The sequence below is a fragment of the Drosophila albomicans genome, chromosome 3 (genome assembly GCF_009650485.2).
Source record: "Drosophila albomicans strain 15112-1751.03 chromosome 3, ASM965048v2, whole genome shotgun sequence".
Classification (NCBI taxonomy): domain Eukaryota; kingdom Metazoa; phylum Arthropoda; class Insecta; order Diptera; family Drosophilidae; genus Drosophila; species Drosophila albomicans.
The window spans coordinates 33,448,704-33,473,422 of record NC_047629.2 but is presented as its reverse complement, the minus strand read 5'-3'; the positions used below and the strand labels follow the sequence as shown (position 1 = coordinate 33,473,422).

Sequence of the window (24,719 nt, the reverse complement as noted above, 5' to 3'; positions counted from 1 at the left end):
GATATAGAAGTACTGTTGAAATCAGTCATCGATAACTTTTAGTATACAATACTATCACATCATGCAGCACGCATTAGAAGTGAAATCAGCTATCGATAAGTTTGTACATAAAATGCAATCACAGTTTATAGAGAACTATCGATACCATATTCAAATAATCATTATATTTCATACTATCGATAACAGCACATGTGCAAATAATCATTATAGTTCATACTATCGATAACATCACATGTGCAAATAATCATTATATTTCATACTATCGATAATATAACATGTGAAAATAATCGTTCAACTTCATACTATCGATAACAGCATACGATTGGTTTCTATGTAATGTCTTTCCACTGCTCCAATGCTGCTTAAATTGCTGAACTATTTTGAACTATTTTCTAATCATTATATTTCATACTATCGATAATAGCACATGTGAAAATAATCGTTCAATTTCATACTATCGATAACAGCCTACAATTTGTTTCTATGTAATGTCTTTCCACTGCTCCAATGCTGCTTAAATTGCTGAACTATTTTGAACTATTTTCTAACCCCAATTATGCAACGGACCCCTTTGCTAACTTCCCCACAAAATGCGTGATCTTCGCTCTCGTTCCTTCTCCATCCATCCCTCTCCTCCCTCATTCCCTCAAGCTGCTTAAGTGACAGACAGTGGAGCGCTTAATTCGATGGTCAGCTTAGCTTAGCTCACATCTTTGTCATGCTCAAACATGTCCATGCACCACACACCCCTCTCTGACCCCCCCTCTTCCTTTGCCCCACTCCTCCCCCTAAGCTCCACTGCATTCTGTTTGCATTTCGACTGCGCGCAAGCGCACAATTTACTGTTGTTTGGCCTAAGCAGCGACAACGCCTAATTGGTTGTTGTTGTTGTTCATGTTGTTGTTGCTGCTGCTACTTATAGTAAATATGAATTATTATTTATTTTTATTGAAGCGGGCGGCGGCGTTTTCTTCACATTTTGCGTGGCTGCCGCCGATGCAAAATTGTTATTTGTTTTCATTGTTGTGGTTGTTCGCATTGCTGTTGTTGTTGCTGCTGCTGCTGCTGCAGTTGCAAAATTGTGTAATAAATAATTTACGCTCGCGTTTGCAGCGTGCCACATAATCATATTCAATAAAAACAACAACAGGCCATTCGCAAATAACAACAGCAACAACAACAACACTCGAAACTTGGGTTGGGCCTTGGATACTTGGACACTTGGACACTTGGCATACGACATAACATACAAATACATGCACACATACTTGTATTCAGACTCTTGCTCTCTCTTTCTCTCTCTCTCGCTCGCTCGCACTCCCCCGCCACGCCTCTCTGGTTAACTCCCTTGATGTCGTTTACTCCGTTTACTGTTCGTTTAGCTCTTTGGGTCGCTGACCCAGAAATGTCAATGGGGAAGTCTTTTAATTTGTATACATCGCTTCTGATACCCTGCATGAAATTTCAAATGTTTGCAAAGTGAGTGTAATTGGTGTGAGCAAGGATTTGTAATGGTGGAATCCCACATAAATTAACAATACTTCCTAAATATTATATTCGTTTTAATCTAAATTTATAAAACAGTATATCATACAGAGCTGAAAGCCTTATACTTTACGCTTTTGCAATTTAAATTTAATATTCAAGTTCTATAAGTTAATAAAACAAAAACAAAATAATAAACAAAAATGAATTTTAGCTTTAATCCAATTTAAAAAGTTTGAATTTAAAGTCACAACATTTTTTAAAATTTATTAAACATAACAATATTTGCTTTCATTACAACTTTTTATATGGAACCATGAATTTTATTAGAATAGTATTTCAATAGCTATGATCTTAGTGTAGCAAATTGGATTACAATCAGTAAAAAAAAAACTTCACAGGGTAGTTAGCAGTCGATCACACACCAAAAGCAACGCACTGACTTATTTATTTAGGCATTATGTGTCTTATGTTTTCGAAGTGAGTCTTTAAAGTGATTTCAATTTATGTGCTTGGTATTATATTAAAGCATGAGTGTTCTTATCATCTTGAATTGTGCCATTTCAGCAGAGACCCAAATAAAACAACGAATTATGGAAATTAATTTTTTTTTTAAATATGGATTGTACAAATTAAGATAATTCAAAAAAGTTTGACAAGAGAATGCAAACTTTTTTTTAAGATTTTTTTTGTCCTCCCAATAAGAATCTAACATACATGTCTGTAATTTGCAGTCTACGAAAACTTTTATTCGTCACTGTAGCCTGATGATAAATATCTTTCAATCGGTGCCAAATAATCTCGCACCGTTCCCAACGTCTGGATGTATTATGTAAAAGAGTAAAATAAATAATGAATACGCGACAAACAAGCAAAAGAATAACAAAATATCTCAGCTAATATTGCGAATGTATGTATGTATGTGTGTATTTATGTACATTGTTCTCACATTACGCTTAATCAGTTCCATTGCAGAAAAAAGGAAAGAAACGAAAAGCAAAACAAAAGAAATCAACAGGCAGCTGCAACAGCAAACCGGCCCAAATCAATGCCCCTGCCCCACTGTGCCTCCCTCCCTCTCCCTCTCCCTTCGCCCTCCTCCCTTTAACCACTCCACCATCCCAGAATGCTGAAAGACTCGCAGTCAAGTAATTGGAATCCCTAATAAAAAAGCTTTGTGATAAAGAACAAAAAAAACGACAGAAGACGAATAAGAGCACAAAAAAAAAATTGCAAATCAAACTAAAGCAAAACGATGTGGAGCATAAATCAAAATAACCGAGCCTCCTTTTCTGTTATTCTTCAAGTGTGTGAGAGAGAGTGTATGTGTGTTAGCTTCCCTCTCCTCGCCTGGTCCGCTTTGCACCTCTTCGCTTGTTGCATGCGCAGTCATGTTCATGTTTTTTCTTTGAATTTCATCATCTTGGGCAATCCTTGCAACACGCCATGTCACTGCCTCGTTTTATCTTTATCACATTGTATGGCACTATCAGCACATCGTTTCCGTATCAAAAGCATTACGTGGTGAATTGATTTTAATTAGTTCATGATCGATAAAAGATCGATTGACCCTACTTATCGATAACTAGGCAAACAAAGAACATTCCATGTTTAAATATAGTTGTTTATAGTTGTATAGTATATCAACTTTTCTAACGTTATATGCAACTGAAACGCAATTTGCATAATTTTGCAATTCTCTTTTAGTCGGCTGTTTCGCGCGCGCAAAATATTCGAAGGAGGCGCATGCGAGAGAGAATGATGTAGCATAATTTGAGAGCCTGTTTGCACAGTTGCTGCGTGTGGATAACAGAGGGGGATAGAGAGGGGGCGTGTTACTGTGAAACAGGTTTGCATGCTGCAAGCACTTTGAATACGTTGTGAAATTGGTCAGAATCAAACGAAGTGCAGCGAATGCTAGTTAGAAGAGTATTGCCTAAAAAGTAGTCAAGAAAAAGTAGTAAACTAGTATAAGAAATAAAACTCCATCTACTACTATTTAACAACTACTCAAGTCCAGCTCAAGCAAGTTTCAACTTGGCTACTACTTACTACTTTACTTACTTGCAGAGTATCTCAGCGTTGCGTCAACTGGCATAAATACATCCTTACTATGTAACTAAGAGCGAGGCTTATGCTCTCACACTCACACTCTCTCTCGCTCTCACTCTTTTCTTAGCTCAGACTCAGACTTTATGCCTGCAATTGCATTTTTTGTTTTGCTTTAACGTTCGCTCTGCTCTGCTACGTCGCTGCCTGCTCTCGTTGTTGTTGCTTTTGTTACCTGCTCAACAAGATCTTTGTGCTGCCTCGCACTCGCACTCCCAGTCTCTCTCACACACACAAGCGCATGCAGCTCACACACACACGAGCACACTGTGTGCCGCCTACTCACTCACTCTCATGCTGAAAGAGCGCAATGAGAACAGGCTGAATTTATAGCTGCTTCTTCTTTGCCGTTTTATTTTTTTCTTGCATCCAATGTATATTTTTTTCTCTTTTGATTTTGCTTTATGGCAGCGTTGGCGTCGACGACGCTGCTGGGCTCCCCGCTGCGTCCCCCGCTCTCGTTCACTCACTCACTCACTCACTACCTGCCATGCTATGTGCATGTGCCTAGGCTGCATTCAGCCGCGCTGCTCTGCTGCGCTGCATCTGGCTCTCCCTCTGCTCCCATGCTCAATTATGCTCTCTTAATTTGAGTCTCGTTCTTTGTTGCTGTGTTTGTTGTCGTTGTCGTTGTCGGTGTTGTTGTTTAAACGCGTATCTTGCGGATACTCGGACTGTGTGTGACTCGCATTGCGCCGCACAGCGCAGACAGTTTAGCTCCGTTCGGTTCAGTTCAGTTCAGCCGCGAAGCGAGTAAGACGTGTTTTCTCCTCAACCCAAAAACAAAACAGAAAAATTTAATACAAACACCCAAACATAACAACACTGAAAACAAAGTTGGATAAGAAGAAAAATCCGAAGTTTGAAGTTTTACACACACACACACACGACACGTTTTAAGTGCTTCCAGTCTCTTCTGCCATTTTTTGTGTTTTTAAATAAATTGCGCGAGCTTTATGAGAAATGCGAACAAAGTCAAATCAAACTCAACTAACAATAAAAAACGAAAAGTGTACTAAACAAATATATCAATGAAATAAAGAATCTTTTTGAAAATACTTTGAAGAGTGTTTTGTGCTGAAAATGCTGCCATTCTTAATGTTCAAAATATTGCACAAGAAATACAAAATCAATTAACAAATCGACAAGTGCACGCCCAAAAAAACAACAACACATAAAACAGAGACAACAACAGAAAAGTTCTTTAGAGCCAGAGAATATAGTATATAAAGCAGGCAGAGCAGGACAAAAGTTGTGTTTCGATAACAAATTCGATAACCACAGACTGTGTGCAGTGCATAAACCGCAGGAGTTTTTGGTCCTCAACGAACGACAATAACAACAACACCAACGACACCAACAACAACAACAATAACAATGGCCGTGCCCTTTTATCTGCCCGAGGGCGGCAACGATGACATTGCCTCGAGTTCAGCGGGCACCTCGGGCATCTCCTCCTCCTCCTCCTCCTCCGCGTCGTCGTCGTCTACTTCATCATCGTCGGCATCCGGCTCGTCGGCAGCATCATCGTCATCCTCCTCCTCTTCGTCCTCCTCCTCCTCTTCCTCGTCGGGTGTTTCGTCGGATGGCGCCAGCAGCATCGCCTCACAGTCCCCAAACACAACGAGCTCGGCCACGCAGACGCCGATGCCATCGCCATTGACAATGCCCAACGACCAAGTGCTGACCGCCCTCTGTGAATGGTATCAACAGCATCTCCATCAACGCTACCAGTTCAATGGCAATGCCACGGGTAAGTTCTCCAAATGGGTCACTTTATTTCTTTCTTCTTTTTTTTGTTTTTTATTTTTGCTACTGCACTAATTAGCCAAGTTTGTTTGGGGCCACTTGACTGCATTTCCTTTTCGGCCGTTGGTTTCACTTTTCAAGGTTGTTGACTCATTCTCTCTCACTGCAATTTGTCGAGCTTCATTCGTTTTGCCTTTTGTCTTTCTCTCTCTCTCTCTCTTTCACAAAAAAAAGAATGTTTGTGCATGGTCAGCACTTTGTTGTCTTTGCTTATCAGGCCACAACAGCAGCAACAACAAATGGGGCATCGAATTACAGCCAAAGATCTCTTGACGTACATCGCATGACATTTTAGCCACTTCTGATAAATTGCCGACAACTTGTAAAACGGGGTAAAAAACAGGAATTAAATAAGGGAAGGGACTGCGTCTTGGGATAGAAAACTTGTTGAAATAAGGTCAACATCAAAATTAAAAGACAATTCCAATTTAAGGGACAATATCAATAGAGTAACTAAATAATTCAACATAAAATTCTTCATCAAATTTTTCGTGGAAAAGTTGTAAATATATATGATAAATTTCACAACGAAATGTGAGCGAGAACAGTATATTGAATATTTAGCAATTCTTTTAAAAATAACAAAACTGTTTGCAAAAACTTTAATTTACAAACTCTACAAAAGAAAGATCGATAAATTCAACATTCAAGAAATCCTTACAAAAGTATAAAACTAAATTAAATTTGAAGCAATTCTATTAATAACAATTAAAAGATCAGCTGTTTAAAAGAACCTAAATTAATAAAACAATAGATCGATAAATTAAATAAATTATCAAGTATTCCTAAAAACAAATATAGAAATCAGTTATATATTTATAATTGCTTCCAATAGTAATTGAGCAATGAACTGGAAAATATACATTCATAACAGATAATTAAACAAAATATATTTGAACTATTCATAAAAGAAAGTATTTAAGTAAATATAATGTTTTCCAATATTTACTTCTAGCTATGGAACAGTAGATATGAGTATTGAGTAGAGAGTATTGAGTAGATATGGGTTGTAGCTTATAGAGAACATTGAGATACATATATTTCGAAAATCAAAAGTGATCGATAATTTCAACAGATTTTCAAGTATTCAAAGTATTGGCTTAGATTTAATACTCTTCAATATGTTCAAAGGCATTTTAAGTAATTTAACAATCATAAGAAGATTTCTATCTTCATTTTAGAGATCATTAAATAATTCTAAAATCAAAACTGATCGATAATTTTAGTATATTTGCAATTGTTTAAAGTAGTAAAGTAAATAGAATATTCTCAAATATATTTGTATGTTTTTTGAGTAATTAAACAAATCAGCTGAAATATTATATTTCCGTTTTAGAAATCATTTAACAATTCCATAATCAAAACTGATTGACAATTTCAACATATTTGTAAATATTCATAAAACAAAACTACTCAAATAAATTTAATATTTATCTATAATTCCGATACTAATGGAATAATAAGATAAATATTATATATCTCAATTTGATTCCCAAAAGAAGAATTACTCTCACTATTCGGCAGCTGATTCAGCCATTTTTATGCGCTGGCCCAAATGAGACGCTGATTAGCTCAACATGTCCAGCGTTTCCATTAGCTCGATGTATCTTTGCATCTGTGTATCTTATTTGTTGTGGGTAGCTGCGACTGTGTCATGCGATTTATTTACTTGCAACCAGTCCAAAAGGTGGGCGTGTGCTTGGCCAAATGTTGACCAGCTGCTGCATGAAGCTTGTTGCTCGGTTAATTGGCACGCGCCGATTGCAGTCGAATGTCTTATTCGAATTGTGTATCTATTAGATATGTATCTTGTATCTTTTCGGGGCAACAGTCGTTGCGCACAAGCTACTAACCCAAATTATTAAACGCCATTTGACCTTAGGCAACGGCTGCTGCTGTTGTTGCTGCTGCGGGGGGTGCAAGGGCTCCAAACAAAGTGTTTTTCCATTTAACGGCTGTTTAAATAGCCATTTTCTGGGCCATTTTTTGTTTTTTGAACGTGGTCAATGCGGCTACATTATAACTGTTTTGTTGGTTTTTGCGGTCTCTTGACAGACTTTTTTTTTTGTTTTTTTGTAAAAATTGTTGCTGCCCCTTGTCATCGACGCTGCGGTTTCAAAGCTGAGACAAACAATTTTTCACGTTTTTGTTTTTCATAAAGTATTTTCAATTTTCTTACTTCTTTACAACTGTCAGCACGGCCAGCTGTGGCTTGACTTGTTATTATTTATAACTGCGATAAGCATAAGCAAAAGCACAAGCGAATGCTCAACACTCGAAGAGAATTCCCTACACAAATGAGTCATGTTTAATAAAGAAAAAAATAAATAAATAAATTCTGCTTTAGTAGTTGCAATTAGCGAAAAAATAATATTGTTTTGATAAAGTCAACTTATAAGAAATTTATACGATCGGTAGCTGCATTGGCGTAATTATTTCGTTTTGTTATGGATATATTGCGAGTTTTTTAAGAGAGAGTTTAGAGACTTTTAATTTCTTCGTTTTGTCAATATTTTTTGTACATTTTACCTTAACAGATTATAAGTTATCTTTTCTTTTAAAATAAATTGTCTTTATTTTATAGTAATAATATATCTACAGACGTGAACTTTAAAATATCAGTTTTATCGTAAATTATTTCGCCAAAAATGATTCCTTAAAAATCTACTTTTTATAATATTTTAATTTACTATTACAAAACGAAAATTAAAGTATTATATTAAGCAGCTCTTTAAAGAAATTTTTTCGGATGACTAAATTACATCTGAAAAATTAATTTTTCGAATAATTATTGCAAGAATCTTTAGTTTACTTATTGAAAAAAGGAAATGAAAGGAATGCCAATGGTATTTTAAATTTTCCAACGACACTTTATTATGTTTTTGTTTTTTATTAACAAGTGTATTGAAATTGTTATAGATTATAAAGAAAGTTTGTTTTTCATTACTTCTAAGGTATTGACTAGCCATAGATTAGACCTTAGTCTTAGAACTCCAAATTTAATTTATCTGTTTGCTCAGTTACAAAGTTGAAGATCTCTGTCTTTGCCTCCTTTACACTTTATATAAATCTCCACATCAATAACAGTTTTTCCTGCTTCCAACTCTCACTTGGTAACTTCTCGTTTATTTTCTTAGCTATTAAATATTATCCTCAGACAATTGCGCCCTTCGTTTCGTTTCCTGTGTGTGTGTGTGTGTGTGTGTGTTATCATAAGCTGTCGCTGGAGTGCATAATTTATGTAATAGTAACACATCCACAAAACCATCTCTAAACTAGTGAACAATGCTTTAAGCACTTGACGGGCACCAACTTAAACCCGAACCCTATTTTATAGGGTTGCCTTCTGCTGCCAAAGTCTATATGCATAGTAACCCCTAAGCTACCGTTATTCATTTTTTTTTTTTTCGTATTTTTCATACATTTTTTTTGCCGCAGCATCTTGAAATGGAAGGCAACAACCGAGGCAGCAGGCAACGCTTAGTCATCAACGCTGTTGATGCTGCCATCCCCCAAATACGAGCCTAAAAAGAAGTCAACCCCTAAACCCAACCCCCAGCATGGCTTTTGTGTGGAGCTTTAGGCGCGGGGGGAGGGGTTTGAGGGCACCTAAGTTGCTTAAGCGGCTCGGCAACCCGCCCTTAAAAAAAAAGGGAGCCCAACAAAAGGTGCAATGACAGTGTGTGGCACAAACACTTGCCTCTCACTCTCTTTCTATCTCTCTCTCTCTCTTTCGCTGCTGTAATCTGACTAAAAGCGACGCCGTTTTGGCTGCTCTCTTTTGGCTTGGCCATTCGCATCATTCGGCCAAATGTTGTTGCTGTCGCTGTTGCCAACAGCTGTTGCTGCTAGGCGTTGTTTCTGCTGCCGACGTCGCTGCCGCTCTTGACATTTTTTTGCGCGCAGTTTGTTTTGCTCAGCAACTTCGTCGCTGCGTCGGCAACGGAAATTGCTGCAGTAGCAACAAAAAAAATGGCGGCAAACATGGCGAGCCTTTTTTTCCTGTTCCTGTTCCTGTTGCTGACCTGGCAACAGCTGACAAACATTGCGGCAGCATGCGCAGAGAGAGATAGAGAGAGGGCGAGAGAGAGAGAGAGTGGGCTGTGCTGCTCATTATCTCATTGCCAAAGTCACAGCGCATTTGTACAGCCTACACCACAGGCAACAACATTGAACAGCAGCGACAGCGTTGCCAACTTCATTATGTGCCAGTGTTGCCAACTACATACGTTATGCAGTGCATGATGAACTTGGCCATCATAATCATCATCATTCAGCGTCAGCGTCATCATCTTCATTTGCATTTCCTTTTTGCACTTTGCGGCTGCACAAATGCAAATTTGCTTTTGGCTCTGTTGCCAGGCGAGCCTCTGATTTATGTGCGCAAAAAGGAGAGGGAGAGATGCTAGAGAGAGTGTAGAGAGAGTGTAGAGAGAGCATATGTAGCGAGAGTGTGTGTGTGTGTGTGTGAGAGGGGAGTGTGCTAGTGTGTGCGTGTGTGCTTTGCCTTGATTTTTTGCCTATGCTTTGGTTTAGCTTTTTTCGCATTGTTTTCTACGGTTTTGTTGTTGTCTGCGCTGCTGTGGTTGTTGTTGTTCTTGCTACTGTTTCTGTTGTTGTTGTCTCCGCAGATGCTGCTGCTACTTTTGTTGCTGTTGTTTTTGCTATTATTGTCTCCTCTGCTTCTGTTGGTGCTATAGCTAGTGTTGTTGTTGTTACTGCTATTGTTATTGCTCTTGTTGTTGTTGCTGCTCTTCTGGCTGCTCTTGTTGTTGCTGCTATTGCTGATGTTCTCACTGCTGCTGTTATTGTCATTGCAGTTGTTGTCATCTGCCGTTGTTGTTGTCATCTTCTGCTTCGTGCTTTGCTTTCGCATTGACCGTGAATTGGTTTTGCGCCCGCTGCTTTTATGCAAATCTCCAAATGCGGCAAAGCTTCTAGCGGCATCATTAATTGCAATCGGTTGTGGCATGCAACATTCAAGTGTTGGCTGCCAATTTGCCATAAACTCGAAAAGTGCGAAAATATTGCAGCTGCAACTATAAAACGCCTTAAAAAAAAAAAAAACGCGGCGCAATGAACTTTCTTCACACATTTCAAGTTTAAATGGCCGCCAGGCACTTTGCTTAATAAGTAAAGCACGAAAGCAGCTCAAAAGACTTGACACTAACACTGCGAAGCAAGCCAAGTGACTGACTGAATGACTAACTGACTGAATGACTGACTTGCAGTCTGGTTGGGTGTCTAGTTGGCTTTTGATTAAGTCTCACACGTCGCCGAGCCGTGCTAAATTGTTTGCATTGAGGCGCTGCTGCTGATGGATTTCCAAGTGTGAGAAGCTAGTTGAAACGTGCTCAAGTTTTTGTTATGAAATTGAGCCTAGACACAGCGCTTGTCCTTCAGACAAAAGAAATGGCAAGAGTGCTGGAAAAAAAAGAATCCGTATCAAAAGGAAGCAAAAAACTAAGAAACAGGATATGCTTTTCAAACTTGTGATAATTGGCAGAAGTTGCTTCCACTTAAGCGCGACACTTTTGATTAAGCAGAAATGCATAAGCAGAGAAGTTCCTCAACTTGAGTTTAGTCAGCGCAATTAACAACGCAAAACAAAATAAGAGAGATAATCATAATATTAAGTATACGACCCCTGGTCAGCTATCGATCAGCGAGATGAAACGCAATTAAATTCAATAGCAAAGCCACATGCAAAAGAAATAAACGACAAACTGCACGTTTTACAACGCGAATAGTAATAAATCAGTAAACAAAAAAAATGAATATAAATATAAAAATAATAATAAATGAAGAGCAGTCGCGGTAGACGCGCTGTCTTCGCTTCGTCATCCGCTTCCCTTTCCCTTTCCCCTTCCCCTCTTCCCACTTCTTTAGCTGCTGCCACTTTGCTTGTGGCAGCAACTCGTGTGTGCTGACCACTCGCTGCTCTCGTGTCCATTCGATTCGCCTCTTCCCCCAATCTCGCATTCAATTTCAATGTGCGACGTTAATTGTTGTTAGCATTTTGTTTGCACATTTATTAATCGCATTTGATTGTTTATTAAAGACGTTCTCACATTACGCGATGCGTTGACTCAGTTTCGTTTTGCTGCTCTTCACTTGTTTGTTTATGCAATGCAAAGACGGAATTCTGTTAACACGATAAAACACAGCAAATTGCGTGGGATTTCAATCGATACTCGAGACTATTTGATAACGCGCTTCACCAAATACGCAAAAGAAAAAAAACCGAAGCTTCTTTGCATTGGCTGTTGACTGTCTTTTTCTCCTCTGTCTTTTAGCCATCGTCTCTTTTTTGTAGCCTTTTAAGCAGTAAGCTGTGACGTCGCTTCGCTTTGTCTGCCCAAAGTCGATAAATTGCAAAATTGCAGCTTGTCTGTCGTTTATAAAATATTGAACATGCAAAGCAGCGCATCGATAAGCTTTAGAGCATGTCAAAGGCATTGCAAGTGGGGAAGATTATCTTTAAAGCAAGAGTAGTCAGAGTCAAGTCGATTATTAAGCGTAGCTGCTGGCAACTTTACTGTACACAAAAGAATGCGGGAAGCATAGAATTTTCTGTTTTTTTTAAATAATAAAAAATATATATGAAAAATTGTATTAATATTTTGTGAAATAGAAAAAGCATTAAGATTTTTACATATTTTAGAAATAATAATCCTAAAATAAGTATCGTCATGCTCTATTTTAAAACTACAGAGTATCTCTCAGTTGAACTCAACTTAATAAAGTCACTATTAAGCCCAGTTGTTGGCTCAGTAAATGAATAGACTTGAGTAACACATTATTTCCATTTAATTTAAATAATAAATTATGATTCAGGAGCAAGAAATAGCTCCAACAATAAAAGAAATTATGATCGAAAAAGAATATCAAATAAAATTTCAATCCTTATACAAATTATCTCTTGTTCTACCTGTTGTTATTTGTTCATTTCACTATTTACACAGTGTATATCATCAATATAACAAAATAATGTGAAATTCAATTTCTATATTTATACTGAGAACTTAATCATGAACTCATTTTTAAATATAAGAAATTAATATGAAACCTATTTTTAATATGAATATAAGCTTTTTCAAGAATAGAAAATAATGTGATTTACACTTTCTGCTCTTTAAATAACATTAAATAATATGAATTGCAATTGCAACAAATATGCAGAGTATTTTATCATGTTCTCTCTATCAAATACACTTTTAAATGTTCGTTTTGTAATTCAATATTTGCTCTACCTACAATAAATATCAAGATATATACTGAGTATCTGGAAGTCTCAGTCTCTGTCACTCTCACTTGCTTCGCGTGCTAAGCATTTGAGCTATTTTCAGACATTTGTTTGACATGCCTGCGAATCGCATCACAATCGAAACAGAGAAAGAGTGTGTGGCATGCACTTCTGGGTTTTGTGGCACTGTCTCATTCCAGTGGGAAGACAAAACGCTGCGTAAACTGATGCCTTCCAAATGCGTTTCGCATTGAGCAATAAATCGTTTAATGAATTCTCTGGCAATTAAATCAAACTAAATGATAATTACTCTGCCGCTGGCTTTGCGTGTGCTTCAAGTGCTCCACAAAGTGAGTTTAATTTGTGCAACATAAAAAACCGTTGCAGTTGCAATTGCAGTTGCAATCTTTTTAGGAGGCACGCGTCTCTCGCCTTAAGCGTTCGACACGCATTTTTTCAATTGGCTGTTTAACCTTGCACATGAAACGCTTAGCGCAAATTGCACAGTTTAAAAAATAGTTAGTATCTTTTTGTTGATATAGTATTTTTTTTATATAATTCGCACGCCTCACGCTTGGGCAGCGAAGCTTGAACAGAACAGAACAAAAGATGCCTCATCAGCTTCATTAGGCGTCTGCGGCGACACAACATAAGCATACGTAATAAAACCGAGTCGTATACGTAATCTGCGAACTGACCTCGTTTACTGCGTTCTTCATTCATTAGCTGCGATTATCGCTTGCCATTCATTTAGTATTAGAATCGTTATTTTTTTTTCAGCAGCTGTTTGCATTTATTAAATCAACAATTTCGTGATTTAATTTAAAGTCTTCTCTTTGTTTCAATGTTTTATTCCCGATTCTAATGCGGGCAAAACAAAAAAAAAACTTTCTCCTTCGTCATTTCCAATGACTCAGAACACTTTCATCGCCACACGCAAAAACTTCCGCATTTTTAATCAGTTACCAAATTTGTAAACAAGACAAACAACGGTAAATCGCATTACACAAATGGCTAATTAGCGTTACCAAAATTGGTAATTAAAAGTTCGATATGGCAATCTGATTGAATCCATTTATTGATCTCTCAGCACCTGTTGATTGACATTCAATTTCGTGTTCATTTTTTAGCTCGTTTTTTTATCTCGTTTCGTTTGCTACCAAAATTGGGACTAGAACATTTGTCATCTGTGCAATTATGTAGCCAAGAAGCTGTTAACAACGCGGCTGCGATTTCTTTTTAAGCTCACAATTATCGGCTAGTTTAACAAGCTATGCGACTTCCTGCTAAAGTTAACCACAAAAAAAATAACAAAAACAGAAAACAGAAAACAGTGCAGCAATTAGTCAGTTGACCATGAGTCGAATGCGCATTGGAGCATGCGAATTTGGGATGAGACGTGACAAATAATACCGTTAGCTGTTTGCTCATGAAATGGCTTCGATCTTGGGTATGATTGAGTGGGGAGTTATGTAAGAACGAGATTTTGAGATACTTCTGGGTTTTGGCATATTTTTAAAACACTTTTATTGCGCATAACAGTAACAGAAATGTTTGAAAACTTTATTGATTTGAAAAGGTTAGATATAATTAAAATTATTATTTATTTATTATTTATTTCTCTTTACATGTATTGTAAACTCACAACAACTTGGCACATTTTCATTTACTTCAAACACAGTAATAATGAGTTCACATTTGAAATTAATTGATATAGAATTTAAAGTAGATTCGACTTAATATTCTTTTTTATATAGTGTAAATACCCAACTATGCCTTGCCTATAACTACAGGGTATGCAAATACACAGCAGCCTCGCCTAATTAACGCGACAGACTGAAATGTGATGCGAGTCGAGTTGAGTTCCACCAAATTTGTAGCGCGTTGTCGCTGCTGTTGCATCGTCGTGACAATCCAACAAATCGCCTTAAAAGAGCTGAATTCAATTCAATTTTATATGTCATGAGTGTGTGTGATTGTTGGGGGCGTATCAGGTGTGGCAAGGAGGCGGAGGGATAACATTTGGTAATGCCAATTTTTGACATTCTTTTCACTCAGCGGGGAATTATGCAACGACAGAAAAGTAAAGTAAAGACTTTGAGCTGTCAACTGAGAGTTAAAGTTGTTGTGGTTGTTGTTGTGGTTGCTGTGGTTGTTGTTGTGGTTGCTTTGGTTGTTGTTGCTGTAGTTGTTGTTGCTGTTGTGGTTGTTGCTGTTGTGGTTGCTGCTGCCACTGCAGCTCATCAATAAACATCAGCGTGGTTCAGTGTTCACAATGACAGTTGACAAGCAAAAGTTGCGTGTTTAATGGAAAGAAAGCGCAAGATGTGCCAATCAGATATCGAACTATATATGCTTTATAAGATATACTTATGATTAATCAGCTTGCTGCATATTTCTAAGCCACTGCAAGTGACCAAGTTAAAGAGTCGATGTCAGTGTGTCAGCCAGGCGCATTGAAACTCGTTTCAATTTCGATTTCGACGCAATTTCATACTCGTTGTTTAGTTGTTTAGTTGTTATTTCAGTTGTTGCCGCTTTTTTTTGCCAGCCAAGCACTTCAAGGCCATAATGAGCAGCAGCCGCGCATATGCTGCGGGTCTGTCTTTGCTGTCTGTCTGACATGTAATCAAAGTGCGCGCACAACGTTTTGTTCTTTTGTGGCAAGTTAAGCGTAACACACACACAGAGTGCCACATTGTTCACGTTTTGTTCTTGAGTTTTGCTTCGGCTACGTTCTGCTTAGCTTCACTTTAAGCCAAGACTAAAGTCGCTTTGCTGTGCTGTGCTCCACTGATTGATGTTTGTCAGCTGCTGCTGCTGTTGCAGCTTGGCCTTAACAATTGTTGCAACATGCCAGTATGAAAAATTAAAGTGAATTATACATACATATAATTGCACTAACAGATGCGACAAATCTAGCCACACCTAACTCCTAACTACTAACCCCTCCTCCCTCCTCCCCCCGTCGCGTTATTAATCCCTTGATGCAGTCGCAATTCAATTAAACATTTTGCTTCGACTTCGTATTAACAAATGCAGAAATAAAAACATGAAACAAAACAAAACAATGGCAAAAACAATTGGTCACGTTTCGTCACCAGCTAAAACAACAATAACGAACTGCAACAAATGCAATTGTTGTTGCTCAGCTGTTGTTGTTGTTGTTGTTGTTGTTATTGTTGCTGTTGCAGCGCCCGCATCGAGATGCGATCATAAAATGACAACAACAAAAATGTTAAGGTGCCATAAACGTCCTAAACGCGCAGCCAGCGATGCCAAGCGATGCAAAACACAAAGCGTGATTTGATCACAGTGACTGCAAGTGAAGTAGAGTTAATAATTTATTAATTGGTTGAACCATTTATTGGAAAATGAGAAAGAATATTTTACTTAAAGAAAAAATGTAATAAATATGAACAAGAATTTTTTGAGCAAAGAAAGGGTTTACAAAAAAGAAAAGTATAATAGTGTGAAAGCTATATTTGGTATATTGATATACTAATACATTCAAAATATACCATAGAGGAAGAAAGCGTATAGGCGAAAAAACAAAGAAACATACAAGCTTTTGAGCAATAAAAGGTTAAAAAGTATAAAAGTATATATCTATTTTTGGTATATTAATATACTACTACAATCAAAATATGCCATGTATTATCAAATATACTAGATTGGCAACTAAAGTACCAAATATCCGACAAAATTGATTAATGAGTATACAAGTATATATATGCAAATTTGGTATATTAATATACTACCAATATCTAAATATACCATAAAGTGCAAAATATACCAAATTAAATTAACTGCATAAGTTCTTTGGCATCGAAAATTAGTTTTGAAGTTTCATCTGATCTCAAGAAAATTTTTAGGAATCATAAAAACTATAATTTTGATAGTACATCCATAGCTTTATTACGGATATAAAAACTATACAAAATAAATTGGTATTATCACACAGTATTTCTTAAAAATTTCTAAGTCTTCAACAGCAAGTCAAAGTCACAGAATTTTTCACAACTTAGCTCCGCTCAGTTGTGCCCACATAAGTAATAAAAAAAGGTATAGACAGACAGTCAGTCGTTGAGAGATACTCATATGCAAATGCAATTTTAACACTTGGCAAATAATTTTCCACACAATTTGCAATTAGTAGTAACATTTTCAATGCGCCAGCAGCCTCATCATAAAGGCACCAGCATGAGCCCAGCTCAAGCTCAACCACAAAGCTAAAGCTCTGGCTAGTTATATAAGCAAGCAAAGCTGGACAAAGATACAAGAGTGCGGCGTCGTCGTCGTGTAATGATGCCTGACTTGGACAGCGAGTTGGACTGGCAGATTTTCAAGGTTAGCCTTTACAATGTTGATGACGACGATGACGATGATGGAGCAGCCGCAACAGCAGCAGCAGCAAACACGTGAGCTGTGCAGCAGCTCAGCAGCTGTTGCGCCAAACTAGTTTCAAATGGCACTAAAACGTATCTGCGAGATACAAAATTCATTGGGCATAAGGAGTGGCGCTGGCACAGCAATTAACCGCAGATATTTCTATGTTTCTTCTAGCTGCAGCAACAACAGCTGCAGCAGCAGGCGAAGCAGTAAAACTTTACGCGACCTGCGATTGGCGATATTCGAGTTCAAGGCTAATGGGTCAACTGCAAATTAGAGTCGCCTGCAGGTTGGACATTGAATGACATTATTTCTGTATACCTCAAGTTGTATCTCCATCTCCATCCGCAGCTGTGTCCAGTCAGTCAGTCAGTTAGCCTGACAAAGTTACGTGCATTGAGTTGCCCTCGGGGCAATTAGCTGCTTGAGACATTATCGTTTCGGTCGAGCAATCGGGCTGTCGAGTGATTTGTATATATAAACTTTGCATTACAATCAATCATTTGTCGCCGCTTAAATTGCTTTTTAAGTAAATAAACATTAAGAAATCATATGGCGAACGCAGCTCAATCGCAGCCACAATTTATGCGCATATCAAGTGGACAACGCTTCGATGCAGCGATGCAGCAGCTATCAACGGCTTTTGTTCTCGATTTGCATGAAATATGACAAATATAATATCGTTAAATAAAAAGCCAAATGCATCAAAAGATACTTTATTGCAATTTTATTAAATTTACTTTTAAGTAAATGCTGAATGTTTATACTTTAGTTGTAGCTGCTCTTTAAAAATATTTTGTTGTACCTTAATGCAATTTTAATAAATTTACTTTTAAGTGATTGTTAAATGTTTATACTTTAGTTGAAGCTTCTCCTTAAAGATTTTTTGTTTTATTATTGAAAAGGTATCTGCAGCCTTTTATGGACACTTCAGCGTAGTACCTATAAAACGCATCTTTGAGATACTTTTAAGTAATTGTTCGATTGTGAAATTTACTACACAAAAGAGCAGCTATCTTTAAGATGCGCAGCGGCTGCATTTCAGCTACGTTCGCTACTTGATTTTGTATGCTTGTCTTTACGATCGCTTTTATGATCAGCTGTTGGGCGAGGACTTGCTTTAATTAAGGCCGTTTTTATGGCTACAGTTTCAACGCACAATGCATCTGACGACCTTAGACACTTCCTTGCATTGTCACAAAGGGCCAATGACAGTCGACAGCTTTGTTTTAATAATTAATGGCACTCAATTTATAGTATACATAACTATATAGTATTATAATGTATTCATGCTCTTTCTTCTCTCGATCTCTGTCTCTGTTCATTGCAGCTCCGCACATTTTCCAGTACCCGACGCCGCCGAGTCCCTCGTGTTCGATGGCTCAGTCACCGAGCTACACGGGCCCCGACTTCTTCTTTGCCCACCCCGGTGTCTCGGCCTCGCATTTGGCACATCCCCGCACACCGCGCACCAGCGTCAGCTTTGCGGCCGGCGAGGAGATCCCCTACTTCCGGTCGCCAGCATATCCGGCGCCATCGACACCACAGCCAATGCCACGACAACCGCCGGCGCCGCAGTCGGCGCCACCGTTGCACTACAGTCACAGCTATCCACAGCAATCGACACACTTGCTGCCCCATCATCCGGCCTCCTCTGGCTCCATCTCCGTCTCCTCATCGACACAATACGGCGGTCATCCTCTCCCCGTTGGCGCCTACTATGCCACCTACACGCCGCCACCGACACCGAACACGGCGAATGCTTCCACCTCGACGCCCAGCTCATCGTCGTATCTACGGCACGGTCATGGCTTAGGGCTGGCTTCGACTCCACTGGCGCCAAGCGGTCCCAAGATGCGACTGCATCGCAGCCAATCGGATGCGGCCAGACGGTGAGTAAATAATCTATGTTCTAGGTAGTATATGTGTATTCAACCTGATTAGGCTGCTGCTTAATGAGTTAGCAATGAAATTGTTCAAAATAGTTTATACTTCTTTTCAACACACAAAAGTTAGTTCAAGCCAACAAACTAATAAATTAAAGCAGTAAAGAAATTCGAAATTCACAATATCAATTCAGTTTATTCACCCTGATTACCTTGCTGATTAATTAGTCAACAAAGAAATTATTGAAAAGAATACATAAAAGTTAGTTTAAACCACAAATTTACAATCTGAAGCCGACGATAAAGAATGAAATTTCGCAATTTCAGTTTATCCACCCTGCGGTTGCTGATAAGTTCAAATTATTAAGTAGAGTTTATACGACTTTTACTTACTTTGAAAATGACTAAACACATATAATATGGGTAATTCTTTGACGGATGTCGCGTGCGACCATCATTTCATTGAACAAAAAAAAACATAACCTGAAACAATTTTAAAAATAAGAAAATGGTTCTCTTATAGCTCTAGTACTTAATTAATACTTTAATTAGAGCTAAGAATGGTTTTGGAATTTTCCTTCTGTTCTGTTTTCTGTTCTGATAATTGCAAAAATTTACAAATTCGTACGCAAAACCAAAAAATGAACGTATTTATATATTTTATCGTTAAACAGAACAAGTTTCTAAATCAATCTTAGCTCTAAAAATAGTGCGAATCCAAAGCTTCAAGAATAACCTTCACTTATTTTTAAAATTGTTTTAGTATATGTTTTTTTTTTTAACTGTAAAGGTGCGACCGCAGGCGACATTTACCAGGGAATTATCCATATATTGTAGTAATGCTTTGTTTTTTTGAAAAGTGTAAAAGCATAAAGTTTCCCCATTTCCAATTCTAATAATACATATATAGAATATTTCAACCACGAAATATGATCAATGTTCAGAAATGAATAGTAAGAAAAGAAAATATGGAACTCTTCAATTTCTACAACTCAAATCAAATTCGTTGTGAAATGCGGAAATCAAAGAATATTGCAGTTATATTATATTTTCATGTATATTGTTTCAGGAAGTAATTCAGTCACCGCATTCTAATTTAAAATTAATGAGATGAATCAACAAATGTTTAATATACATTTCAGCAATTTTTTGTATTATAAAATATTTCATTAGTTTGTATAATTTATATAAATAAAATTGTTTTTATTTCACAATCTGAACTAACGCATAATATCTAAGATTTAAAGAAGCAACAAATGAACTTAAGGTTTTTATATTAAGTAAACGTTTCTTAAGTTGACTTTATTAGCAAAAGTATTTCAAATATTGAAATTTTTATCATTAAGTTGTCATCGAAGTTATGCTGATAATATGATGTCTTTCTTCTTTTATAGCAAGCGACAGACCTCGACGGGGGAAGATGAACGCGAGTATCAGAGTGATCACGAGACCAGCTGGGATGAGCGGGACGATCGTTATGATAATTTCACGGCTGGACGAGAACGCCTTCAGGAGTTCAATGGACGCATACCGCCGCGCAAGAAGAAGAACAGCGGCAACGGTAATCCGAACAATAATCAAAGCCACAATGAAAGTCCTGAGAGCGAGGAAAACAACAGCGAGCAGCGAAATGCAACGGAGAAGGAAAAGAAGGTAAGTGAAACTGATTCAGATATATTCTTTATATATGTAAATACGAGTTCATTAACATGGCAGATGGCAGAAGATGGAACATATATAGAGGAGAGGGAGCTGCCTCCTCTGCTTAAGTATTTGACACGTGCTGTGGCATTAGTCAAAGCCCAAACTAGCAAAAATATGCGACTAAAAATAGTCCACAGCCAATGACAAATTGCCCGCAAGGAGTCAGTGTCAGAGTCCAATCGAGAAACGCGAATCGCAAATGGTGAATAGAGAATGGAGAATGGAGAAACGCGAATCGGGAGTTGGAGTCATGCATATTTCAAATGCGGTGGCAGGAAAACTTTGCACATGCTAAAAGTGTGATAAAAATTAATTGCGCAGCGCTGCTCGCGACTCTCTCACTCTCTGTCTCTGTCTCTTACTCTCTGTCGCTGTCTCTTTCTCTGCGGCTTTTGCATCGCTGCTTTATGTTAATCTAGACAAGTGTCGTTCCCATTCCCATTCGCATTCACCCGCCTTCGGCTCTCCTCCCCCCTCTGTTGGAGCTTCTATAGTAGTTTAGTCAGTCAAAGAGTCAGCCTTTGTCAGCTGTGAGCTATAGACTCACTTCTAAATATACTATATCTGTATGTTTTCGTATACTATATAGTCAATAATATGTACGCGCTTAAGTTGCATTGTCACACAACTGGGCGCACTTCTTGGGCATACTTTCTGAGGGTATATTGATATCGCCAAGCGATATGCGACGTAGGAAAAGAGGCGCGTCAAAGCAATATATATTTATATATACTTCTGAATATTATGGTTCAATGAATGAAAATACAATATTATATAGAATTATATATGTAAAACATGAAGCTATAGAAATATAGAATTGAATTCTATTTATTTTCTTTATATTCATTATCGAAGCTGATCAAACTTACAATTTTTGTCACTATATATTCCATATAATGAAATTTTCATTAGCTTCATTTACTTTATTATTATTTGTAACTTATGAGGAAAGAGTATTTAGTGTGCGACCCTTTGAATGCAATTTAAACTCTTCTCCATCTCCTTCCTTTTTTTGCCTGCGCAATTAAAAGAAATGTAACCTTCACTTACACATACATACATAAGTACTACATATATTTACACTCATAGTTCATTTTCATTTTTATTCGTCATTATCATGTTTTTATATACTTATTTCTTTGCAATTCATTTGCACACATATAATGTGCGAACGCAATGACAGGCTTATCTCAAGTTTTGGCGGCACGGGAAGAAAAAAACGATGCAAATTCTCTTGGGAAGCTGTGCTGCTTTCGATTCGCTTTATCGGAGGCGCACTGTAATGAGATCGTGAGAAAATGCTGTAATCTGTTGAAGAGGTTATTGCTAGAAATAAACTAATATTATTGTACAAATGAATTGGTGAGGAAAGTGAGAAGAGAAAAAGAGTAATGAATGAAACTGAGTAGAGTTGCTTATTGTAAAATTATAATGGAAATAATTTAACAAACTTAAGGTATCAACTATCAATGAGAAACAAGTAAGAAAGCTACAGTTCAGTGTGATTAACTCTGAGATACTCGCTACTCTTTTAGAATAGAATAAAATTAATTAAATACCGCAAAAATACTCAAAATACACCAAAGGCTATATTTGATATATTTTGATGTGTACCAGATTGTGAGCCAAAGAAACTAAGACCCGTAGTAAGTGAGCGTTTTTGGCCATGCAACAATATTTCTGATATACCACAAAAAAAATAAATAAATATACCAAAAGCTAAATATGGTGCATTAGTATACTATTATATTCAAAATATACCATAGAGTGCTTAAAAATATACCAGATTGTCAGCCAAAGCAACTTAAATATTTCTTAAATAAATTTTACATTTTAAGTTAAATACCCTTCCACCCTATTAAAAAAATCATAAAATTTCATTCATATATTACAACAGGAAACATGATATTTCACACTATATACTAAGGTACACGTTCGATCAGCCATTGACCACATATGTACATATGTATACGAGTTCATAATACTATATGTATTTAGGTCACTGACATTCATTTCAATTGATTAACGAATGAGTGTTTGCGTGGAGAACTTGGCATTGTGGTCAAACAATCAGTGGAAGGGACACGTGCTCAACGATCAACTATAATTTTCATATTTATTCCCCCCTGGGGACTATTTTAGCAGTAATAGAGTTGGCCACATAACAAGTCGTGAAATTAAATAGTTGGACATAGTTAACAACATTTTCGAAATGTCAATTAAAGAGCGCTTTTCATAAAGTTCCATTGTTTTTATAAAACTTACATTCTAAGACGACATGAATCATTTGAGCCCTTAGTCAGCTTAGACTGTCTTTGTTTACAATTTACAATTGCATTATTTTTAACTTCTATTAAATAATAAAAAACGATTATTTTTCTTTCTACTTGCAGAAGCAACAAAGCTTCACTTGGCCGACAGTTGTCACCGTCTTTGTGCTTGCCATGGGCTGTGGATTTTTTGCAGCACGATGAGTGCCGAGCAAAAGCAACAACAACAACAACCAGATGCGAGAACATTAACAACAACAACAACAACATTTACTTAATGATCCATAGTGAAATCGGCTAACATATAGAACATTGTAATCCCATATAAATATACATTTATATAACATATACTATTCAATAAGTTTATCAACGAAAAATCGAGCTGTAAAAGGTAAAGTCATAAAATCGTACAGAATCAACTGATGAGAAACCCCTAAAATATAGTTGTGTATAAAGTTATGGACGGTTGACGGGACACAAGAACAATATATATATATATATACATATATTCATACTATATACACATACGATATGTGTACATTCAACGTACTATATTCTAAATTACTTCTCTCAAAACGAATAGACTATCCATTTAAGAACTACTTAAGAAAACATTCAAACTGCTCAATTGCAAACTGTAGACTGGCTAAAGACTAAACAAAAAACAAAATACAGATATTTTTGCTAAAAAAAAAACAAATTACAAACTTAAATACATATTTTTTGGTAACGCTTTTTGGCTAAAGACTCGTAACGTATTTTTGTACACACTTTTAACAAACAAAAACAAAAAACTAAAAAGTATTAGAAAAGTGAAACAAGTTAAACTGCCATTTTTTGAGATACAAACAGAACAGATGAGATACTTAATAATATATACAGATACATTTTTATAATGTATTGTGGGCCGGTCTCTTAGCAATTAAATGTTTGAGCATTTTCTTTTCTTGCTATTTTGCATTTAGCTTTTGCATTTTGTAAATCTTAAAAACAAAAAAAAAAACAAAACTCACACACAAAAAAATACTACAAAAATATAAATGTGAATATAAAAATAATTTTTATTTTGCTTCCGCGTTGATTTCAATCATTTTAATTGTATATTTTTGATTGTCAAACAAACAAATTTTCAATGTCTTCGATTTGTAATTTCAATTACAAGAAAATAATTACATATATTATTATTAAATAAGAATTTCGTAGCAATCGCCCAACTTAATTGAATTGTTGCTTTAAAGTAGTGAAAATTGTCAACAAACAAAAATATTTAGCTTTAATTGTTATCAATGAAAAAATCAGAGAGAAAAAATGCCACAAAAAAGCAAAAAAAAAAAAAAAGAAAAATGAAATGAAGATAAGAAAGAAGAATGTGTTTTTTGTATATAGTTAATATGCCATTTTTGTGATGATTTTGTCGTATATGATTTATCATGTTTTTAGTTAAATTTCATAGTTATTTAAGTCAGACGTTTATCATGTGGATTATTTTGTTCATTCTTCAAATTGGTCTCACAATTTATAGTTTATAGTTTATAAATGCACAACGCACAGTGCAGACAAGAAATTTGCGCAAAAGTTTATTTTGAAATTTTCCCCCGCAAAGACAAGTTCTACCTTTGGTTAACTCTCAAAAGCCAACGTTGAATGATCTCTTAACTGGAAATTAATCGAACAGCAAAGGGCATAACTCAATTGATCTCCATACGATAGCCAAAGTCAAAAGTCAACATAACACAAAGTTATTCACATTTCTGTGGTAAATTTCACAACACTTTTGCCAAATTTCTTGACGTTTCAATGCTAATCGAACCGTGAAAA

General features: G+C 36.7%; 1 protein-coding gene across 2 annotated transcripts; it reads left to right on the top strand.

Moving 5' to 3' along the window:
• Positions 1 to 4,234: 4,234 nt before the first annotated feature.
• On the top strand, positions 4,235 to 23,649 carry LOC117570620 (cell death protein hid). 2 transcript variants are annotated; one of them, XM_052004262.1, is made up of 4 exons: positions 4,235 to 5,347; positions 18,372 to 18,933; positions 20,322 to 20,580; positions 21,815 to 21,940. In XM_052004262.1, the coding sequence occupies exons 1-4, from the start codon at positions 4,972 to 4,974 to the stop codon at positions 21,923 to 21,925; spliced, it is 1,308 nt and encodes a 435-aa protein (XP_051860222.1). In that variant the 5' UTR covers positions 4,235 to 4,971; the 3' UTR covers positions 21,926 to 21,940. The 2 variants fall into 2 exon arrangements, with proteins under 2 accessions (XP_051860222.1, XP_034108273.1); XM_034252382.2 differs by lacking the exon at positions 21,815 to 21,940 and adding an exon at positions 23,025 to 23,649 and having other exon boundaries at positions 4,255 to 5,347.
• The last annotated feature ends 1,070 nt before the right edge of the window (positions 23,650 to 24,719 follow it).